The sequence below is a fragment of the Oryctolagus cuniculus genome, chromosome 11 (genome assembly GCF_051225735.1).
Source record: "Oryctolagus cuniculus isolate XC-2025 breed Fujian yellow rabbit chromosome 11, ASM5122573v1, whole genome shotgun sequence".
In the NCBI taxonomy this organism is placed as follows: domain Eukaryota; kingdom Metazoa; phylum Chordata; class Mammalia; order Lagomorpha; family Leporidae; genus Oryctolagus; species Oryctolagus cuniculus.
The window spans coordinates 110,764,859-110,783,858 of NC_142877.1; the positions used below are offsets into that span (position 1 = coordinate 110,764,859).

The following is a 19,000-nucleotide window of genomic DNA, read 5'->3' on the forward strand; positions in this document are numbered from 1 at the left end:
TCCCGAGGTCCAGCCTTCGAGTAGGTGAAACTCAAGAAGGCCAAGTTCTTGCGAGGCCACGCGGGAGCAGGCGGCCTCTGGGGACAGCATTCTTGGATGCTGTTGTGAAGCGTCAGGTCCTGCAGAGATCCCGCCACCTGCTGGCCGCTTCGCCGGCCACTGCGTGAGGGCGAGCCCCAGGAGGAGGTCGGTGGCCCGGCCATGTCCATGGGGTGTGTGCCCAGCCAAGAGGACTGCAAGTTGAAAATCAGACAAAGATATAGATCCACTGGTTCACTTCCGCAATGGCTGGGGCAAAGCCAGGAACTTCATCCGGGTCTGATACATGGGTGGCACGGACCCAAGCACTTGGGCCACGTTCCGCTGCTTTCCCAAGCACATGAGCAGGGCGCTGGATCGGAAGCAGAGCAGCCAGACTTGAATTACGGGATGCTGGTGCTGCAGGCAGCGGCTTAGCCCCCTACTCCCAGTGCCAGCCCCTGGAGGAGGTTTCTTGGCCATAGGCAGGACCTTGTCAAGCACCAGCCCTAAGGGCCTTTGTCCAGTCTCTCTGTGTCCAGCTGGGGTGGGCAGGGAGTGACTTGCCCACAATTCCCTGTGACCTAGCAGTGGTAGCGTAGGCAGTGAGAACTAAAGTTTCCCCCAACTCTGTGGGAGTTCTGGTCTGGCTACGGGAGACGGCTCTCTGTGTGTGCATGCTGGATGAAGCCTTCTCAGAGCAGCACCGGGACCGGCAGTGGGAAGTGGTGCTGGGGCTGAAAAGTCCACTGGCCAGACACGGGGGAACACAGTCACATGAGGACAGCCACACCTGCTGCTCATGCCAGGCACCCCCAACGGGGAAAGGAAAAACAGGGTGCATTGGGCAGGGCAATCTGGTCCTTCCTTCTCTCCCAGGGCCCCAGAGGGAGCCCTGAGAATTGGAGAGCACCAGCTTATTCCCTAGAGAGGCTTTGAACTTGGGACTCATTCCACTTGGCACCAGCTCTAACCCCCCCCAGTGTACTGTGGAGACGAGGGGGCGGGGATAAAAAGGCACTGCTGCTCCGCTGCTCCCTGTCCCCAGGGCTGACTTCAGTCCCAAGCCAGAGAAGCATCAGCCGCGAATGTTAAACCGATGCCCTCTTTGATCTGAACTCTCCTTTCCCAATCATGCCTGGCAGTTCAAAGACTCGCCCACCCCACCCCGGCTTACCGTTGGTGCTGGGAGAACGCCTGTAATTGTTACCAAACAGCAGGTGGAGCAAGGAAACATGTCCCCTTTGCCCAGCTGGCTCCCAATTGGCACCTCATTACCACAGAGACATTAGGTGCGGGGGAGGGGGTGGCATGCAACCCGGCCCCGGGGCCTCCGTGCCTGCACCCACATGTAGGCTCCCAGCTTGGCCTGGGAACCCATCCGGGACAGATGCTTCCTCTGGCCCGATCCCCGCCACAGCAGGGCTGCCTGCCTCCTGTCTTGTGCAAAACAGCCCTGGTTTCCATCAGACCCTAATTGGACGGGTCTGGCTTCCACTCCCTCCTGGCCTCCCCGCAGAGCTCTGGGCCACTGTCTTCCCCCTACTTGGGACAGAACAAGGCTGGGCTCTGGCCGCCGACCCTGGTCCCAGCAGGCCTGCCAAACCTCCGGACTCTTAGTACTCACTTCGTCCATCAGGGTTGGCTTCCTGCACCTGTGGCATCTCCAGAAAGCGTTGGGGGTGGAGGGGAGGCTTAAGCACACATGTCTACACTCCACCTTGAGCCCACTCCCAGTTCCCCCTCCACCAGGTAGGATGGGGCCAAGCTGTGACCTGGAAGGACTTAGTTTGGAAATTAGCATTTCTAGCGAGGCCTCCTCTCCCTGCCTCTTGCTGAGCTTCTCTGCACTGCTCCGGGGCGTTCATTCCGCTTGGCCTGAGACCAGTCGATTCCTTTGCTTCGACCTGACCTGAAACGGAAGTGTTCCGAACAAGAGTAAGTGGGGCAGCCGACGTTTCGGGAGGGGGGAGGCTGGCAGCCAGGCCGTGGGCTTGCAGGGCCCCACAGGGGACCCCGGGAGCACTCTGCGTTTTCTTCTCTTCTCGTTGGAATCCGTCTCTGTGCTGTTGCCCTCTTGCCTTGTGGCTTCTTGCAAAGTTGCCGCACCACTGCTGCTTCCCAGGTGGTTCCCAGGGGCCACGAGTCCCTCGTGGGCAGGGTCTCACCTGGTTCTCGCCATCTTAGCTGCGCGTGACAGCTCCTCCACTTTCAAGGTGAACTCAGACGGTTTCCTCCAAGAATATCAGATGTTGGAGCTGGGATTCAACTGCAGGTTCTTTGGTGTCCAAGTCCCTTGTGTCCTTGACCTCTGACCTGCATTCTCCTCTTTCCCAGAAACCACAGTGGCCCTTGGGAAGCTGCCTCTGGCCTCTGTGAGCTCCCTCAGCACACACAGCCTGCACACGTGGTTGGGAATACACTAAGGAATCCTTGTTGGAAAACCCCAGGAAGGATCCACAAGCCCCACGCCCACCCGCAGCTGCGTGCTCGCCCTGGAATCCCACCATTTCCTGTACCCTGCCTTGAGAGTCACGTGGACCCCAGTGGGTCTGCCTCTGACCTCCCCTGCGGAATCCTGCAAGGTGCTTCCTGCAGGGCCCGCGGCCGCCCTTTGCTGGCACAGAGCAAGGTCCGCCCAGGACTTCACAAGCTGCTGGCCTCGGCCAGTTTTGTTTGTGTTTGGCCTTAAAAAAATATTTATATATATATATATATTTTCACAAGCAGGGGCATGGGGTTCAGGGAGGAGGAGGAAAATGCAGGTCAAGAATATTGACTGTGGAAAGTATTGAGTAGTCCTTCTGTTTCAAAAATAGAAATTCGGCGGCCGGGATGCAGGTTGGCTGGGTTCACACTGGACTGAGGTTGAAGTTGGGATCAAGGTAGCAGCTCTGGCTTTAGCTCCAGTGCTCGCTGCTAGGAGGGTGTGGGAGCCGGGGGCAGAGTTCCTTCCTGTTTGAAGAACAGCTAGTTCTGTGGAGCGCTGCGAACAGCTCCAGTAAGCCACCGTGGGGCGGCTGTGTGGCTGAGTGGTTAACGCCCAGGGTAGGATGCCCCCGTCCCATATCAGAGTGCCTGGGTTTGAGTCTTGGCTCTGAGTCCTGATTCCAGCTTCTGCCTAGAGCAGACCCTGGAAGGGAGCCATGGTGGCTCAAGTCACTGGGTTCCTGCCACCCGCATGGGAGACCCGGATTGAGATCCTGACCGGGGCTCTTGAAGGCATCTGGGGAGTGAACTAGGGGGTGGGTCCTCTCTTGGAGATGAGGGAGAGGAAAAGGCAGCAAACATTGAAGGCGCTGTAGCTCTATTCAGCGAGAGGACAGGATGGATGGTGTCCTTGTCCCTGTACAGGGAGCCAGAGGAGAAGGGAGGGGCTGGAACACTGGAGTGGGCCACCATCCTCGGCGGATTATGTACTTGTCCTTTAGGTCACTGCCTCGGCCACTCTGAAGTGGCCGTCAGGGCAGAGGCAGGACATTTTCTCTTTGCTGGCTGTTGCCTACCCCCACGTGGTAGGTGGGGTGCTCAGTGTGATCCCCATGGAGATGCCATCCCAGAACTCCTCTGACCCAGGGTTAACTGCCAGCGCTGCCTGGAATTCTTCTCTGGGTAGATGTGGGGACATGCAGGGCGGGAGCTTCTACCTGGGATTCAGGTCAGAATCCACCTGACCCCACCTGATCCACCTGGCATCAGCCCCCACGATTCTATGGAAATGATCCCAGCATTGTTTACATTTCTATTTTTTTTTTTTGACAGGCAGAGTGGACAGTGAGAGAGAGAGACAGAGAGAAAGGTCTTCCATTGCCGTTGGTTCACCCTCCAATGGCCACTGCAGCCGGTGTGCTGCGGCTGGCGCACTGTGCTGATCTGATGGCAGGAGCCAGGTGCTTCTCCTGGTCTCCCATGGGGTGCAGGGCCCAAGCACTTGGGCCATCCTCCACTGCACTCCCGGGCCACAGCAGAGAGCTGGCCTGGAAGAGGGGCAACTGGGACAGAATCCGGTGCCCCGACCGGGACTAGAACCCGGTGTGCCAGCGCCACAAGGTGGAGGATTATCCTATTGAGCCACGGCGCCGGCCTACATTCTATTAATAAATGCTTTGCTAGACTATTACTGGGATGCTACTGGCCACATTGAAAAATAACAAAGGCAGTGGCTAGTCGGGCAAGGACCACTGGAGCGAGGAAGGGAGCTGATGGGAGCACTCTCGGGAAGACACTGGCAGCAGGACTGTAGGTGTGCAATGCCCAGCTAGTTAGCACCTGTGCCCTGTCAGCTTGAATGATGGGCCAAGTGTGGTGATTAGGAGCCAACTGCGTCTTGCTTCTGTCCTCAGTTTTGGCAACTGAAAACCATCTAGATAGATAACAGGCCAAGGAAGATTTTAAGACAAGGCCCAAAGAGGTACCTGAAGCTTCCTAATTACGTAAGCTTGCATCGGCTTGGCGGAAATGTGATTCTGAGAGGATGGGAAAATGTGACCCCGTAGACCATGGCTGATGGAGAGCAAGTAGAACTCGAGGAAAATGCATGAAGTTGAAATACAAGGTGAAGGCCAAATAACCTCAGGCCCCTAGGTTGCCATGGGTGCCCAAAACTATCCGATCCACCTCCTCTTGTGAGAAGAAACTGGTCACGTTCACATCCGAAATGAATGGAAGAACCAGAAGGGGAATTTAGCTCCCACCTCCTCACCCAGGACCCTTCTTGCCACTTAATACTTCCTCTGTAATAAGACTGACTTTAAAAAACCCTGTATCTCCAAAGGCAAATGCAAGTACAGCCACTTAGCAGAGTGAGAAACGTGTTAAGTCGCATCCAGGATGGGCAGACAGGGTCTAGTTTGCAAACACCAGGTGTTTTGTTTTTAAATTTCTTATGCTAACACTTCCCATGAGATCTACTCTCTTTGTACATGCTTAACGCTGGGAGTTTTTAGTGCATGGTGGTGAAGGAACCTTAAGTAGGCACTGAAATCGCTCTCAACTTTGCACACTGCTCAGTGAGGTGTCCCTTTACCCACAGTGTGCAGCGGTGGGTGACTGAGGAGGGGAGGGACTTGGAACCGTGTTGGCAGGGAAGGACCACTGAGATCCTGGAGGTGACGTAGGGACTGTGACCCCACTCTTTCAATATCGGGTCTTGTGTAAGCCCAGCACACTGAGCCAGGGGGAGGCACCACGAAGGAGGATTCTCTTGGACTCAACAAATGGCTGCAGGGCTGGCTGGGCACTGTGGTGCAGGGGTTCAGCTTGGGGTGCCCGTATCCCACGTTGGAACGCTTGCTTTGTGTCCCAGCTACTCTGCTTCTGACCCAGCTTCCTGCTAATGCACCCAGGAAGGCAGCAGATGGTGCTGATGTGCTTGGGCCCCTGCCACCCACGTGGGAAACCAGCTTGGAGCTCTGGGATCCTGACTTCAGCCTAGCCCAGCCCTGGCTGTCGTGGGCATTTGGATGGAAGATCTTTCTCTCCTTCACTGCCTTTTAAGTAGATTAAAATAAACACTTTTTTTTTTTTTAAATAGAAAAGATGGCTTCACATAGGGCAGGCTAACTCTGCAGTGGGACTGAAGAAAAAGCCAAAAGAGATGACATTGGGTGACCCCGAAGGTCCTGCTCAACCCAGAGTCTGTGGCCTGTGAAAGGTGCCCATCTCCATGAGCCATGGTTAACCGTGTGCTTCTTGAAGGCTCAGAGAAGACCCTGCTGGCCTCGAGACGTGCGGTGGAGGTGGTAGGGAGGTCGCCTGTACCACAGTGCGGGTCTGCAGGTGCTCTGGGGGGTGGCAGTTGCTTGGAGAGCTCCCGGTGCCCAGCAGCAGGCCTGTGGTCTGGCATGTGCACAGTTTGTCCCAAAAGTGCGGCCTGGGGGTTGGGGGAGGTGTGCACCAGGTGGCCCATGAGACCAGAAAACACAAGTCCGGTTACAAGGCACCCTCCCAACAGCTGGAGAGCAAGCAGCGTGAGACCTGGAAGCCACTGGATGCGCAATCGGTGGGGTCGTCCTAAGACAGCTTCCGTTCCAGCTCCCATCACCCAGGGAACTTGACAGTGTGCCCAGGTCAGGATGAGCTAGGGGGTCTCCTCTGCAGCCCGGGTCTTCCCAGTCCCTTAGGCAGGTGGCTGCTGGCCCGCCAGGCTCAGTCCGGCTGCTGTACCCTTGCTGTTCCCACCACCTGACCACCTCCTCTGTTCTTCTTCCTTTGACCAAAACCCAACACGTTCTTCTTGGTCAGTTCATGGCAGTGGAATTGGCTGTGGCGGGTTGCCACTCGCCGTGGGAGTGAAAGAGCCGCGCAGTAGGGGAAGGTGGAGAGACAAACTCAGGAAGGAAGCGGTACGTGCCGGGATGGAGATGCCGCCTCATCTCCCCCAGTAACTCTCAAGCGCTTACTATGTTCCAGGCGTCATGCGAGGTGGTGGAGATGCAGTGGTGAACAAGACGTGGTCCCAGCATAACTGAGTGAATGTGTTTGGGGGCTGGACAGGGAAGGCGAGATACACGATTCAAACACACGCACAGACACACGCTGACAAACTGAGCACCGTGAGACTACAGAAGAGGAATCCTGTTTTAGTCTGATGGGGAGCTGGCCGGGGAAGACGTCCTCTAAGGAAATGTCCCTTGAGTTGAAATGTGAAGGCCGAATCGGAGTTGCAAGGCAATGGCAAGTAGGAGAGACTTCTGGAGAGGAATATGGCACATACAAGGGCCCTGGGGCCTCAAAACCAGGCGGAGGTAGGCCAGGGTTGAAGATCCATCAGTTGTTCAGAAAGGTGTTCCCATTTCCCTTTGCCATTTTCCTTTGTTCCAAAGGCCTCTGCTCCCTGCTCATAACCGCAGGGGTTCAAGCTGACCTTTCTTGTTCTGTCCTTTGCTTGCCTGCCAACGTGCCCTCGACCTAGCCTTGAAGGCCTCTCGGCCCAGCCGGCGTGGAAGTGATTTGAGTCCTGCCGGATGAGAGCCTTAGACATTACAAGGGTTTGGGGGACTTAACCCCACTTGAAAGTTCTCACCGTCTCTGGCTTTTCAAGTCTCTCTCTGATCGATCACTCAGCTTTGAGAAATTTCCTCCTCTTTGTGTTTCTGATGCGTTTGGCTTGCTGGCTGTGAGTTTCTGGTTTGCGAAACGTTGAGCAGTAGAATGAGGATGAGCTTTGTCTGAATTCCACCCTGGCTTTGTGACACCCCCTCCCCCCACAAGTGTCTTAACTCTCCTGAGTCTTGTTTGCCTTCTGCATGCGATGGCACGACTCCTGCATATCTGGGTAAATCCCCTTTTAGGGTTCGCCACAATATTTGTGGGATGCGTCTGTCTTGCTCACGGCTGTGTGTCCACCAGCCCATGGTGCTTGGCATGTAGGAGGCACTCAAGACACACCACCTGAATGAGTGAGAGGTTCAGGCACCGGGGACTGCATGGAGGAGGTGTTCATGGGGTTTAGGTCTTTTTTTTCTTTATCAGTGACACCTTGGCTTGGTCTCACAGCCAGGCCAGCACAGGTGGTTAAAAGATACCATGCGCTGGCTTTGTCAACCTGTCATTACCCGCTTTGACCAAAGGGGGCAGCAGCTGGAATTTGTCACCAACTTTTTTTTTTTTTTTTGGAGGGGGGGTGGTCTTAAAAGGCACTTGGCTCTTCTCTCCAGTCATTCTTCCATACCCTCAGTGTCAGCTGTTTCAATAAACCAGCTTGGTGCTTGAAGACCAAGAGTCTGGGCTTGGTCTCCTCCTGCCTGGTTCAACCTGAGTGTCCACGACGCTGGGCAGGTTCCTTGTAAGCCAGGGCAGGGGTCACCTCCAAGTGGTTCCTGATGGACCATGAGCCCACAGGTTTCCTGGCTGAACCCACGGAAGTTAAAGGTGGGGGAAATCTAGGCTGTTTAAGAAGCCGCCTGGAGAGTAACATGTGGACACACCAGGGTCTTCTCAGCACCTGTGCTGTGTGTGCTGTACACATCTTAGGGCTGAGCTCACACTGTAGCAGAGTCTCCCGCCCCTCTCTGGTGCATTCTGGGAATAGTTCTCTCCGTCTGCAAAAGTTGCTCCTGCAAGGTGTGGTGTGCAGCTGGGGGTGGTGGGGCGGTGGTGGTGGTGGTGGTGGTGGTAGTGGTGAGGTCCCTCAGCCGAGCTATGGCCACCCTGATGCTAGACCAATCTTGCAGTCCCTCTGCTCGCATGGCAAAAACAGTCCCGATTGGCAGAAAAATCGGACACTGTAGAGGGCTACCTCTCACGGCTGAGCCAACCAGAAAGCTCCAAGCTCTGAGAACCACTGGAGGGCACTGGATTTTCTGGGCACTGCTTCAAAGGGGCTGTGGTCTAAGGACCAGGCTGCTTTTCTGGTGGCCACTTCTGTGGGATGAAGTTTCCCAGGGCCCCCCGGGAGGGGCTTGCAGCCCTGGTGGGTGGGGGCTTAGGGGTGGTCCCAGCCCTGCCCCCTCTGAGTACACTTGTGTGGCCATGAGCAAGTGGGTGTCTCTGACCCCCTTGTAGGCTTGGCCTTGCGGGACATTGGCGTGCACCCTGAGATCTGGGTCTTGCTGGGGCTCGGTGCCCACGTCTAGCCCCAAACACCCAAGGAGGGGAGCGAGGGTGCTGGGAGTTCAGGTTGGGAACAGGAAGGGAAGCGGAATGCCACCTCTTGTAGGGCTGCTGCATGCTGGGGCCGGCTGGCCTCGGGCTTGTTTCTAGGGCTTCCTGAGGTCTGGGGGCCTCCGGTCAGCTGACGTTGAGGCTCTCCTGTGCGTATGTGCCTTCCTAAGGGCACTGAGGTCTGTGCTTTAGGCTCTAGGAGAAATGGCACCGTCTTACAGTGCAGGAAGACCCGGCCAGCATCCCCACTGCTTCTGAGATGTATGCTCCCTCTGCCCTTTCTCTCCACCCCACCCCCCCCATCACTGAGGTGGGCGGGACTTTGCCACCTCCTCTCCCTCTCCCTCCCTGCAGTCTCTAGTGATTTCCCAAGCCCCGTCTGGGGCTGTCTCCCACCAGCACGTGGGCAGAGCCCTGCAGCCTGGCTGGGTGCATCTGCCGTGTGCTCTGGCAGCTCCTGGTATTAGGGCCTCAGCCGGCTGCTGCCTTGTCCCACAAGAGAGAAGCAAGGTTCGTGAAGGGAGGGAACCTTGCCTGCCTGCTTGTTCCCGAAGCCCCAAGACACAGCAGAGGATCTGAAACACACGGTCCCTCAAAGACCTCCGAAGAAATCAATTCCCCGAACACCGGAGGGAAGAAGAAGAGAGGTAGAAGAGGAGGAAGAACAGCAAAATGCAAAACCAAACCAAGCAGCCCACAGACGACACCACGACACCACGGCGGAGAAGTTATGTGCAGCACAGGGGCCAGGGCCTGCAGAAGCAGCCCAGGCAGCTCGTTCTAGATCCCAAGGGATACGAGGGGGCGGAGGGCGTGAGAATCCAGGGCCCTGCGCAGGGAGCTACAGCCGGGGACTCCCTGGAGCTGATGTGGCCGCTGCCCCTGGTCCTCCTCCAGGCTGCCGGGCGGGGGTTTCTCACCTGTTGGTAGAGCTTGGGGCGGGGGGGAGGGGGGGTCCTTGCACAGAAACCTTGACAAGCTGACTGGGGCCTCCTGTAATGGGGTCCTGGGACTTGCCTCTCTTTGGGTGTGAATCTTCAATATTTGGGACTAGATTGCATTTGTCTATCTGCATCTATATCATCTGTTGATTGATCTATCGATTGACCTATTGCCTTGACCCCTTACATCAACATGCTAAACATGAAACCACCCCACCTTGCTTGATCGTTCGCTCCTTAGTCTCATTCATTCAACAAATGTGTTTGGGAACTCCTGCCACCTCCTAGGAACTGTGTGCCAGGTGAAGGCGGGGGATGTGCACGCCAGGGGCCGGGTCCTTACTGTCCAGTAACTAGCAAGGCGAGCCAGCACCTAAGGCAATCTGACCATTACAGAAGAACCTGTGCTGGGAGAAAGGGAGGCGGACTTCCTGGAGGAAGGGGGCAGATGCTTAGGGAGGAAGTCGTTTTCCCCAAGGCAAAGAGCGTCACAGGGCCATAGAGTGAGAGTAGGGGGCTGTTAGGAGTTGAGCAGCAGGGTCCCAGGTCTAGAGAGCCTATGGTGGCTGAGCTGCAGGTGTTGGGAAGCCATGGGATGTAGGTAGGGGGCGAGGACCCCTTTGCTCCTGGGAGAACTGGAGCAGGAGAGGGGGCTTAGGGGGCAGCCGGACCACCTTTCCCACTTGCTGTCCTGTGGGGCTTGGCCGCTCCCCATCTGACCACTGGGGTTCTCGGCGTTCCTGCTGGACCCTTGGGGGCAGTTGCTTCGTTGCCCCTTAGAAAAGCTGGGTCACCAAATGACCCTCTCCCTCCTGAGAGCCCCTGTGCGTCAGCCCGGGGCCAGGACCCAGCCTGCCCTGGCACTTCGGGCCCTGGGCTAAACCTACTCTTTCCTTCTCCCAAACTGTCGGCGGCCCCAGGGGAAGCTGGGGGTGGCCGCCTTTCAAAGCACTCAGATCAGATATGAAATGCCTCCACCCCCACCCTCATGAACTGCATGGGTGGCAATTCTCACACTGAGGTCATCACCTAGGACCCGAGAGCTGGCTGGCGGGGGAGGCGGATTTTGTTGGGTGCTCTGGGATAAATCTCCAGCTTCCAGGCCACTGGACGACCCTTCTGAGCTTGTGTTCTCCTGCCGCCTTCTCTGGCCTGTTCAATTCGCGCACAGCAGATGGTGGCGGGGCCCTGAGGGCTTCCTGGCCTGCTTAGGTGGAAATCCTGGGCAGGTACTCGGGGTGAGAGGGGCCAGGTGCCTGCGCAGGGCCCGCCTCCGCTCCCCAGGAGGCCCCCAAAGTACAAGGCAGGCTCTGAGAGGCAGCTGCTGGGAAGTTTTCGTATCCTCTGGGTTTTAATAGCTTTCCCTGAGATGGAAACTTTGGGTTGAAATGATTTGCAGCTTTCCAGATTTTTCTGTGTGTGTGTGTGTGTGTGTGTGTGTGTGTGTGTGTGTGTTTGGGTTTATTTTTAGCCGCAGGCGTTCATTTCTTGCCAAAAGACCTGCTTAAATAAAACCAAGATTAATATTTTTACTTAACGGAAAGAGTTAGTCAGGGCAGGCTTTGAACTGGAGCCTCCTTATCTTGATGGGGAGCGCATTTTAACGTCTGGCCTTGGCTCTGACATCAACAGCAAGGGTCTTTGAAACTGACGAGGGAAGGGCTCCTTGGGGACTGGGGTCGGATGCAGGAAGTGCCTGCTTGGGGGTGGGGGAGGGGCATCCTCCTGGAGGAGGCGGGAAGTCAGCCCTGGCTTTGCGGAGTTCCTGGCTGTGGCTCTGCCTCCTTCCCAGCTGATTTCCCGACCCCTCTCCCCATGCCGGTTTGGTCCAGACTTCTGCTTCCTCTGGACTCGTGGGCAGCCAATTGGATGGGCTGAGGCCCAGCCCCTGGGCAGCTCTGCTGGCGCCCCTGTGCCTTGGCGGGCTGTGTCCCCTTGTGTGGCATCCCGGCTGCTCGTTCCTGCTCCCGGGCTGTGCGTGTCCTGCATCAGCACCATTGCCTGCCCGCCCGCCCGCCTCTCGAGGCTCCGGCCTCTGAGTTTCCAGGCCTTGTTTATCTCCGCGTCCTTGTGAGCTGAGCCCAGTTCTCAGTAAATGACTGTTGACCAGCTGTTTCCTGGGCTCTACCAGCCGAGAATTGCCATGGTCTCCCCCGGGCAAGGTCGGCTCGCTCAGACTCGGCTCTCCATCCTCCACGGTGTGCACTTTATGCCTGAAGTCACGTATTGCACAAACACGCATTCTACGCCTGCGGTGCACCAGGCCCTCCTTGGTTGCCTGGGGTTGAGCAGTTGCTAAAGAACCTGCCCGTGTGAGGTCTTCGTTCTAGTGGAGAGAGACAGTTGGTCCACAAGAAGGGGATTTATTAACATGTCAGATGGGGCACGGGGAGGGGGTGGAGGGACTGCAGGGTGGGGAGGGAAGGTCCTGAGGTCAGGTGGTACGGAGCAGGCAGGGGGAGAGCCACAGGGTACGTGAAGACGGATTGCTGCAGGAGGAACTCGGAGACTCAGGTCATCCCGAGAAGCTGCTGAGGGCGGGGTGCGTCGCCTGTGATTTATACGATGGCCGAGGTGACAGTGGCAGCCAGCCAGCGACTTTTTCCACACCTGTGCTTCATTCTGCTGTGTCCCGGCCGCCACTCCGGGGGTTTCTTGGGCTGACCTTTCAGTCCTGAGTCATTAGAGGGAGTTTTTGGGGTCTGGAGTTGTGTGACCCCCCCTGGTCTCCGCCCTCCGCCTTTAATTCCCACTGTGTCCCTTCCTGCAGCCTGGACATCATCAAAGCGTCCCCAGAGAGGCCGCGGACGCTGCAGGTCCCCCGGGGCTGAGGCAAGGCTGAAGGCCTGGAATATTCTGGGGGCCCTCTTGCTGTGCCCCTCTCAGGAGACTCCACAAGTAGGCACAGTCAGCAAGGGCTGTCTGGCTTCCCAGGCTGCAGAGCACCCCTTGAGATAAACACGGCCTCAGCTAATTCACCAGCCTGCTGAACCCCAGAGCCTCGGGGCGGTGAAAACCCGTGGGATCGCGGCGTGGGCTGGCTTCTGAGGTTCTGTTCCCTCCCACGAAGCCCATGCTGCTGAGGCTAGGCTGGCAAGCAGATGAGGTCTTGTTGCATTACAGTGGACTCTTACTGCTGAGCAGAGGTCGCGTGCACGCACGCATGTGTGTGTGTGACACTGGGAAGGGTGTGGCGGGGTGAAGGGCATGGAGGACTTGTTGAGAACTCACCAGGGGTCTTCCCTGTGAGCACCCTTGTCCTGGGCCCCCACAGTCATGACAGTGGGTGTGAGGAGTGCAGTGAATCTGTGAACTACTCTCCAGTTGGTGCGGGTCCCTCGTCAAGGTTTTTAGGGACCTCCCCCACTCCTCTTTCCACTGGGATGCAAAACGAGCTGCACTCGGGGTACCCAATCTCGTTTCCCTAGCTGGGCCATGGGGACAGGGCTAGGCGAGGATGGAGTGGACGACTCGCACATGTGCATGGTGGTCTCCATGTACTCCAGCTCCCTTCTTTCCCCTCCAGGTGCACTGAGGGGATGCGACACAACGCAAAGGACCTGACAGGAATGAGCGGGTGGGCAGCCTCTGCTGTCTGTGCACAGCTACAAGGCAGCTGCCCAGGTGGACAGGAAGAGGGGATCTCGTAGCACGCTCTGGGCTGGCCTCCCTCTGTAGGGTCTCTGGCTTCCTGCCTTTGCCATCTGAGAGCATGCAGCCCGGAAAGACACATCAGGTCACGACGAGGGGAGCTTATTACTGACATCCGTCTTTTTTCATGTGTGTGATGCTTTCGGGGGCAACAGCGCTCTAACACTCCCAGAACCTTGTCTTCTAAACCCAAGCCCCCAAAAGAAAAGCAAGCCCCTGGTTCGGGCTGTTGTTGGCCACAATCCGGCCTGCTGGACGCCCCTCGGAAGGAAGGCCCCTTCCCTGGGCGTGAACTGTGACTCCCCTGCCAGCCAGATGTGCCTGACTTACCCTAGCTGTCTTCCTAAAGCCGGCACAATCACTGCCCAGGGCCTGCACGGAGACAGGAAGGCGGATTGTGTGCTGTGGGGAGGGGCGGGGCTAGATGGCTGAATCAGCCCCTACAAGATGGAGAGCAACTGTACTGCTCCAGGCAGATGCAAGCAAATTCAAAGAAGGGCTCCTTGATCCCCACGTCAGTAAAATCGGCACACAGATACTCGACCTTGTAGCCTGCGGTCGGGGGAAAGCCCAAGCGCCAGGCTGGGGTAGAAAGGTCTGGATTTGCTGGACGTTGCTGGCTGGGGGACGGCTGGGGGACAGCCGGGGGCAGCTCCAGGCTGTCTTGTCCCCTCTGAACAAGCTGATGGACAGCAGATGTGCAGCCTGGGGAGAGGCCCCAGGGAGGGGACGGGAGGTGGAATCCTGTTTGCCCTGCAGAATTTCCACTCAAAGCGTGTGCTGCTCATGGCTGGTGACACAGGGCCATGTGGAGTGGAGATTGGAGGAGACTTCGTACGGAGCGCAGGATGGGGACGGAATCCCGATGCCTCAGCTTGGCAGAGCTGTCTTCATGCATGACTGTGCCGAGTTACCTTTTAGAAGGGGTGTGCTTTGCTCGCCTTGATTTTGCAAACTCTTACTAATCTGTCCCCCAAAGATATTAAGGAAAGAAAAGTACCTCTTTAGAGAATCGCACAGACCCTTAGGCGTGCGCTGTATTTATAGATCTGCGTGCCAGCTACATAAACACACATGTGCTGGTGAGTTTCTTCCCAGCTACTTTTAACTCCAACTGCTGTTTCCTCCGGGCCTGATTAAGCCTCTGGGTTCCTTTGGACCGCCACACCCCCAGGAGCTCAGAGAGAAGCTCCAAGGGGGAAAGACGGGCTCAGCGGTGGAGACGGAGGGTGAGCCTCTTCCCTCCTCCGCTGCTGGCTGGTGCTCCTGCACCCCGGCCCTCCGTCCTCTGGCCGTGAACTTGGGAGCTTCACTTCCCTGCTGGACTGTAATCTGGGGCAGCAGGAGATGGGCTGCTTCTCGCTGCCCTCCCCTCCAGGAGCCAGGCCCGGTGTTCCGGACCCCAACCCAGTGCACACCCATGGTGGCTTCGCTGCGGGAGAATGCTGGGTGGATGGCGTGCAGGCTACTCTCCAGCACGAACGGGAAGAGAGGAGGGTGCCGTGCCCGGCCCGGCCACATGAAGGCAGAGGGAATGGCCAAACCTGCCGCCAGCACCAAATCGGGAAAAGCCTTCTGCTGTTGCTGGAAAACCAGGCGCTGCCGCCACCTCCCTTGTTCCCTGTCGTCCGCCCTGGGCCAGCACATGCCTCAGGCGATCCCTTCCTGCCACACAGGAAAACACAAAGTAGCTCACATTTGACTGGAGGAGGGCACACTGAAGCAAATAAGGACGCATTAACCCGCAAACCCAACAGGTGGACTCAGGGCCGGCCAGCAGTTTTATTTGGGAAGGACTTCACAGATCCACCTTGGAGAGCAGACGCGGAGAGCAGACGCGGCTTAATTTTAGCTGAGTGGAGTTTTGTTCCTGTAAGGAAAACACTGGTGTGGCCTCTACACCGTGCCACCCCTTGGTCCCGGACATCAAGTCCTGTAGCTGGTCCTGGTCATCCCCCTTGGGTAAGGCATGGGACACGTACCCGTGATGGATGGAGTAGGTGCAACCCACCTAAAACCCCCCCAATGGCCTTGTTCCGACCACCTCCTTATGCCCTAGGAAATTCTGTAGGACTGGGATATTTCAAGCTTGCATTTCTGGTCACCCTTGGGAGAGGCTGCCAGGCCTTGCACTGTACGGGAGGTGCCTGGCCAGGCTCTAGGACGGGTGAACAGCAGCGGGAATCACGGAACAGTGAGAGCAAACCCGTGGGTGGGTGGGTGGGCCTGTCCGCACACCCACTCTCCTTGGTGCTTGTCAACCCTCATAGCAACTCCGCACAGTGTTATCATCACTCTGATTTTGTAGCCGAGGGCTCTGAGAGTCACAGAGGTTTAGCGACCGGCCCTCCAATGCGACACCACTTGGCCGTTCTAATACATCAAGAGTGTCCGTTGTCGCCAGGGAGAAGCATGTGGCCAAGAAAGCCAGACAGAATCAGGAGGAAAGAGCGCTGCTGAAGCCACACAGCGATGGTGGAGCTTGGGCCCCACCAAGGCTTCCTGACCGCACAACGTACTCTGCTCACACTCTAGGATCCGCAGTCGAAAGGGTTCCAAGCTCAGGCTGTTCAGGGGTAAGGCAGGAGTTGGCTGATTGTCTAGAGAAGCTTCCAGAAGTACCCGGCTGCATGGGGGCCGTCTGATATGACATGTCTACTTCAAGTCACTTTGGGGCCAAGGGAGGGGCGATGTTGCCATTCAAAGGAATCCCTCTGCCTTCCCCTGCTGAGGTCAAGAGCCACGCCCTAGTGTACCTGCAGGGTTAAAGTGGCAGAAGGCGAGGCCAAGTCATCAGGGAGAATCCGTAGTTGGCAGATGGGCAGACAGCGCGGCGGCTGGGCTGTCAGAACCTGCCTGTGGGGTTTGCAGGGAGGAAATGGCCCCCGGGGGCCCCCGAGACGCTGGCCGCCTGCCGGGGTTGCTGTTGCAAAGCCAGCGCCAGAGGTGGCTGCACCGCCATGAGCGAGTTCGGCTGGGATCGTGCCAACCTCTCGTTCTGACGGAAGGCTTGGAAGCGGCCCCTCGCTGCCTCCGAGGCTGAGCTGCCTCGGCTCAGCTGCGGACTTTGCCAGCGGCCTCCCCGTTTGGCCACTCCTGGCAGAGAGGGTCTGGAGGGGCAGTGGGTTCATCTGAGCTCTGACCTCCTGTCTCCCTGGCAGGGCGGGGTCCAAGCTCCCTTGGCAAGGGACAAGGCAGAGTCCAGGAAGGGGAGGGGGAGGGGGAGGGGAACTGGTGGTGCTTCTTAAAGATCTTTTTTATTTTTAAAGGAGATGAGAATTTAGGAATAAAAGTGGGGCACCCCAGTGGGGAAGGATAATGGAGTTAGCAGAATGGGTGTGCGCGTGCGTGTGTGTGTGAGAGAGAGACAGAGACACAGAAAAAAAGGTTTTCTGCCTTCACAGACATTGCCTGGGCTCAGCACAAGTCGAGGGAGGAGTTGTTACAGGACCTCACAACAGGCAGAATCCAATATGCGACTCCTAGAACCTCACAGGCAAACCCACTCCGTTCCCAGCCCCCGGCCTGAGAGCACCCACTCCGTTCCCAGCCCCCGGCCTGAGAGCACCCAGCCCATTGATGGAGGTGTTGTTGGCCGCTATGGCAGGGCCTCCCCTCCCCCTCCTGCTGCCCCGTGCCTGGTTGTTGGCTGACTTTTTCTTGGGCAGAGCTGAGGGGAGCCCTTCTCTGCAGTCTGTTTTCGGGAGCTGTCTGTCTGTCCTGCCACGGGCCGGTTTTCCAAACTCCGAATCTTCAGATCACGAAGAAGAGAAGATACAGCCTCCTACAAATGTGGGCAGGCCCCCTCTAGCCAGTGCATTCCCTCCCCCCCCCCCGCCCCATGTGGGGTGAACACCTCCCCTGCAGCCCTGCACTCTGGGTGATTTTCTTACCCACAGTCAGCTCGCGTCTACCGAGAAAGTCCTTTCCACCAGACCTCGCAGTGGGAGATTTCACAAGCTCTTTTGTTTCATCTCCTTCTGACACCCCGACGTGGGTGGAGTCACACCCTCTGGGCAGATGAAAACATGGAGGGGGCAGGAGGACGTGGCTTCCCTTCTCTGTCAGTTTCCTTATCTAACTTCTAATACTGTTCTGTAAGGCAGTGGCGAGGAGTAAACATTCAATGTTCTACTGCATTCCCTTTTTGGCTGTAGTAGTGGTGATGCCGATGATGTTAATTAGGTCTGTCTGACCTAGTGTGAGAGAATGCACGTTTCACACGTGCCATCTTGCCAGCACTACCATTACAAGTCCTGCTCTATAGGTGAAGAACTGGTGAGAAACTGTTATTTGCCTGTGGTCACAATAGCCAGGCTGGGATTGCAACTCTTGGGTCTGGCTGGTGAGCCCAACTCCCCACTACTCCCTCTTGCACTGCACCTCACTGGGCTGGATTAGAACACATCCCTTGTTATCTACGGCTGGGTGCAGGGGTGCTGAGGGCCCAGGAGGGGGGTGAGCGTAGCCTCGGAACCTCCGAGGCAGGCGATTGTGAACTAACTCGGCTGCTGCTGCTTTCTCTGCATCTCCCTCTCGGCCAGCGTCTCTCCGAATGGTCAGTGTTCTAGTGGAGTTGGTACAAAGGTAAAAATGTGACCCCAGGCTGCCATGGGGCGAGCATGCCACCCCCGGGTGCTACCCCAATGTGGTTCCGCCCTTCGTAACCCCACCCCCTCTCTGTCTTGCTCTCTCTGCAGTGATCCGGGCCAAGGTGGTGGGGAAGAAGCTGGTGAAGGAAGGGCCCTTCGGCACGATGGTCTACACTGTCAAGCAGATGAAGGTAAGTGAGCTGCTCAGCCGGACTCCAGCGGGGTTCTGGGTTTCTGCCGGAAGGGCCCTGGCTAGGGGAGGCAACGTGGGGTGGAACCGGCATGGGTGTCTTCTCGGCATCGGAGCCCCAGCCCTTCCGCCCTGCTGAGGTGGCAGAGAGAGATGGGCGGGGAGGGAGCGGTGGCTGCTTCCCCCCAGAGCCGGTGCAGGTGCAGGTGCTCAGAGGCCCGTGGAGCTGAGAGCCGGAGCCAGACAGCAGAGGGCTTTGTGACTCGGGAATCGTGGGCTCGCGTCGCTGCCCGCCTCTGCATGCTCGTATTCTCCACTGAGAAGTGAGGGAGCTGGACCGCAGGCTGCCCCTGGGCTCTGACTTTCTGGGACTCAACCATGCCGACAGGTCTTGGGCAGCTGTTGAGGATACAACTTGGCCGTAGCCCCTCAGAGCGCTACACTGAGCCTGTGTGGATCCCAGGAGCCGCGTCCCGAGGCAGGAACTGCTCCCTTTTCTGCTACTTCCCCAGCTCGGCTCATTGTCTTGCCTGCTAGTGAGTTAGTAACGTTCCTGAAGCATCTTCCTATCATTAAGACTATCACGGAGGGGCCGGTGCCGTGGCTCACTTGGTTAATCCTCCACCTGTGGCACCGGCATCCCATATGGGCACCGGGTTCTGGTTCTGGTTGCCCCTCTTCCAGTCCAGCTCTCTGCTGTGGCCCGAGGAGGGCAGTGGGGGATGGCCCAAGTGCTTGGGCCCTGCACCTGCGTGGGAGACCAGGAGGAAGCACTTGGCTCCTGGCTTCGGATCGGCATAGCTCTGGCCGTGTTGGCCATTTGTGGGGTGAACCAATGGAAGGAAGATCTTTCTCTCTGTCTCTCTCTCTCTCTCTGTCAAATTAAAAAAAAAAAAAAGACTCACAGAGCATCACAGTGCCCATGAAGGAAGTTGGCCTGCTGCGAAAGCAGATCAGCTCCAAGCACCCGCCTTCTAGGCCCAGCTCCTCTCTTACATAGCCTA

The 19,000-nt window shown here is 57.3% G+C and overlaps 2 protein-coding genes and 1 long non-coding RNA gene across 7 annotated transcripts in view; 1 reads left to right on the forward strand and 2 right to left on the reverse strand.

Annotated features, from left to right (window-relative positions):
* Positions 1–19,000, reverse strand: part of SYN3 (synapsin III) — a 457,275-nt gene that overhangs the window by 266,637 nt on the left and 171,638 nt on the right.
* TIMP3 (TIMP metallopeptidase inhibitor 3) overlaps positions 1–19,000 on the forward strand; it is a 53,383-nt gene that overhangs the window by 24,285 nt on the left and 10,098 nt on the right. The window contains 1 exon segment of the mRNA NM_001195682.2: positions 17,915–17,997. Within this exon segment, the coding sequence (NP_001182611.1) occupies positions 17,915–17,997 (83 nt within the window).
* LOC149123617 (uncharacterized) lies at positions 14,977–17,908 on the reverse strand. The gene is made up of 2 exons (XR_016216304.1): positions 17,108–17,908; positions 14,977–15,084 (listed from the first exon to the last, which is right to left on the reverse strand). It is a non-coding gene; the product is annotated as an uncharacterized LOC149123617 (long non-coding RNA).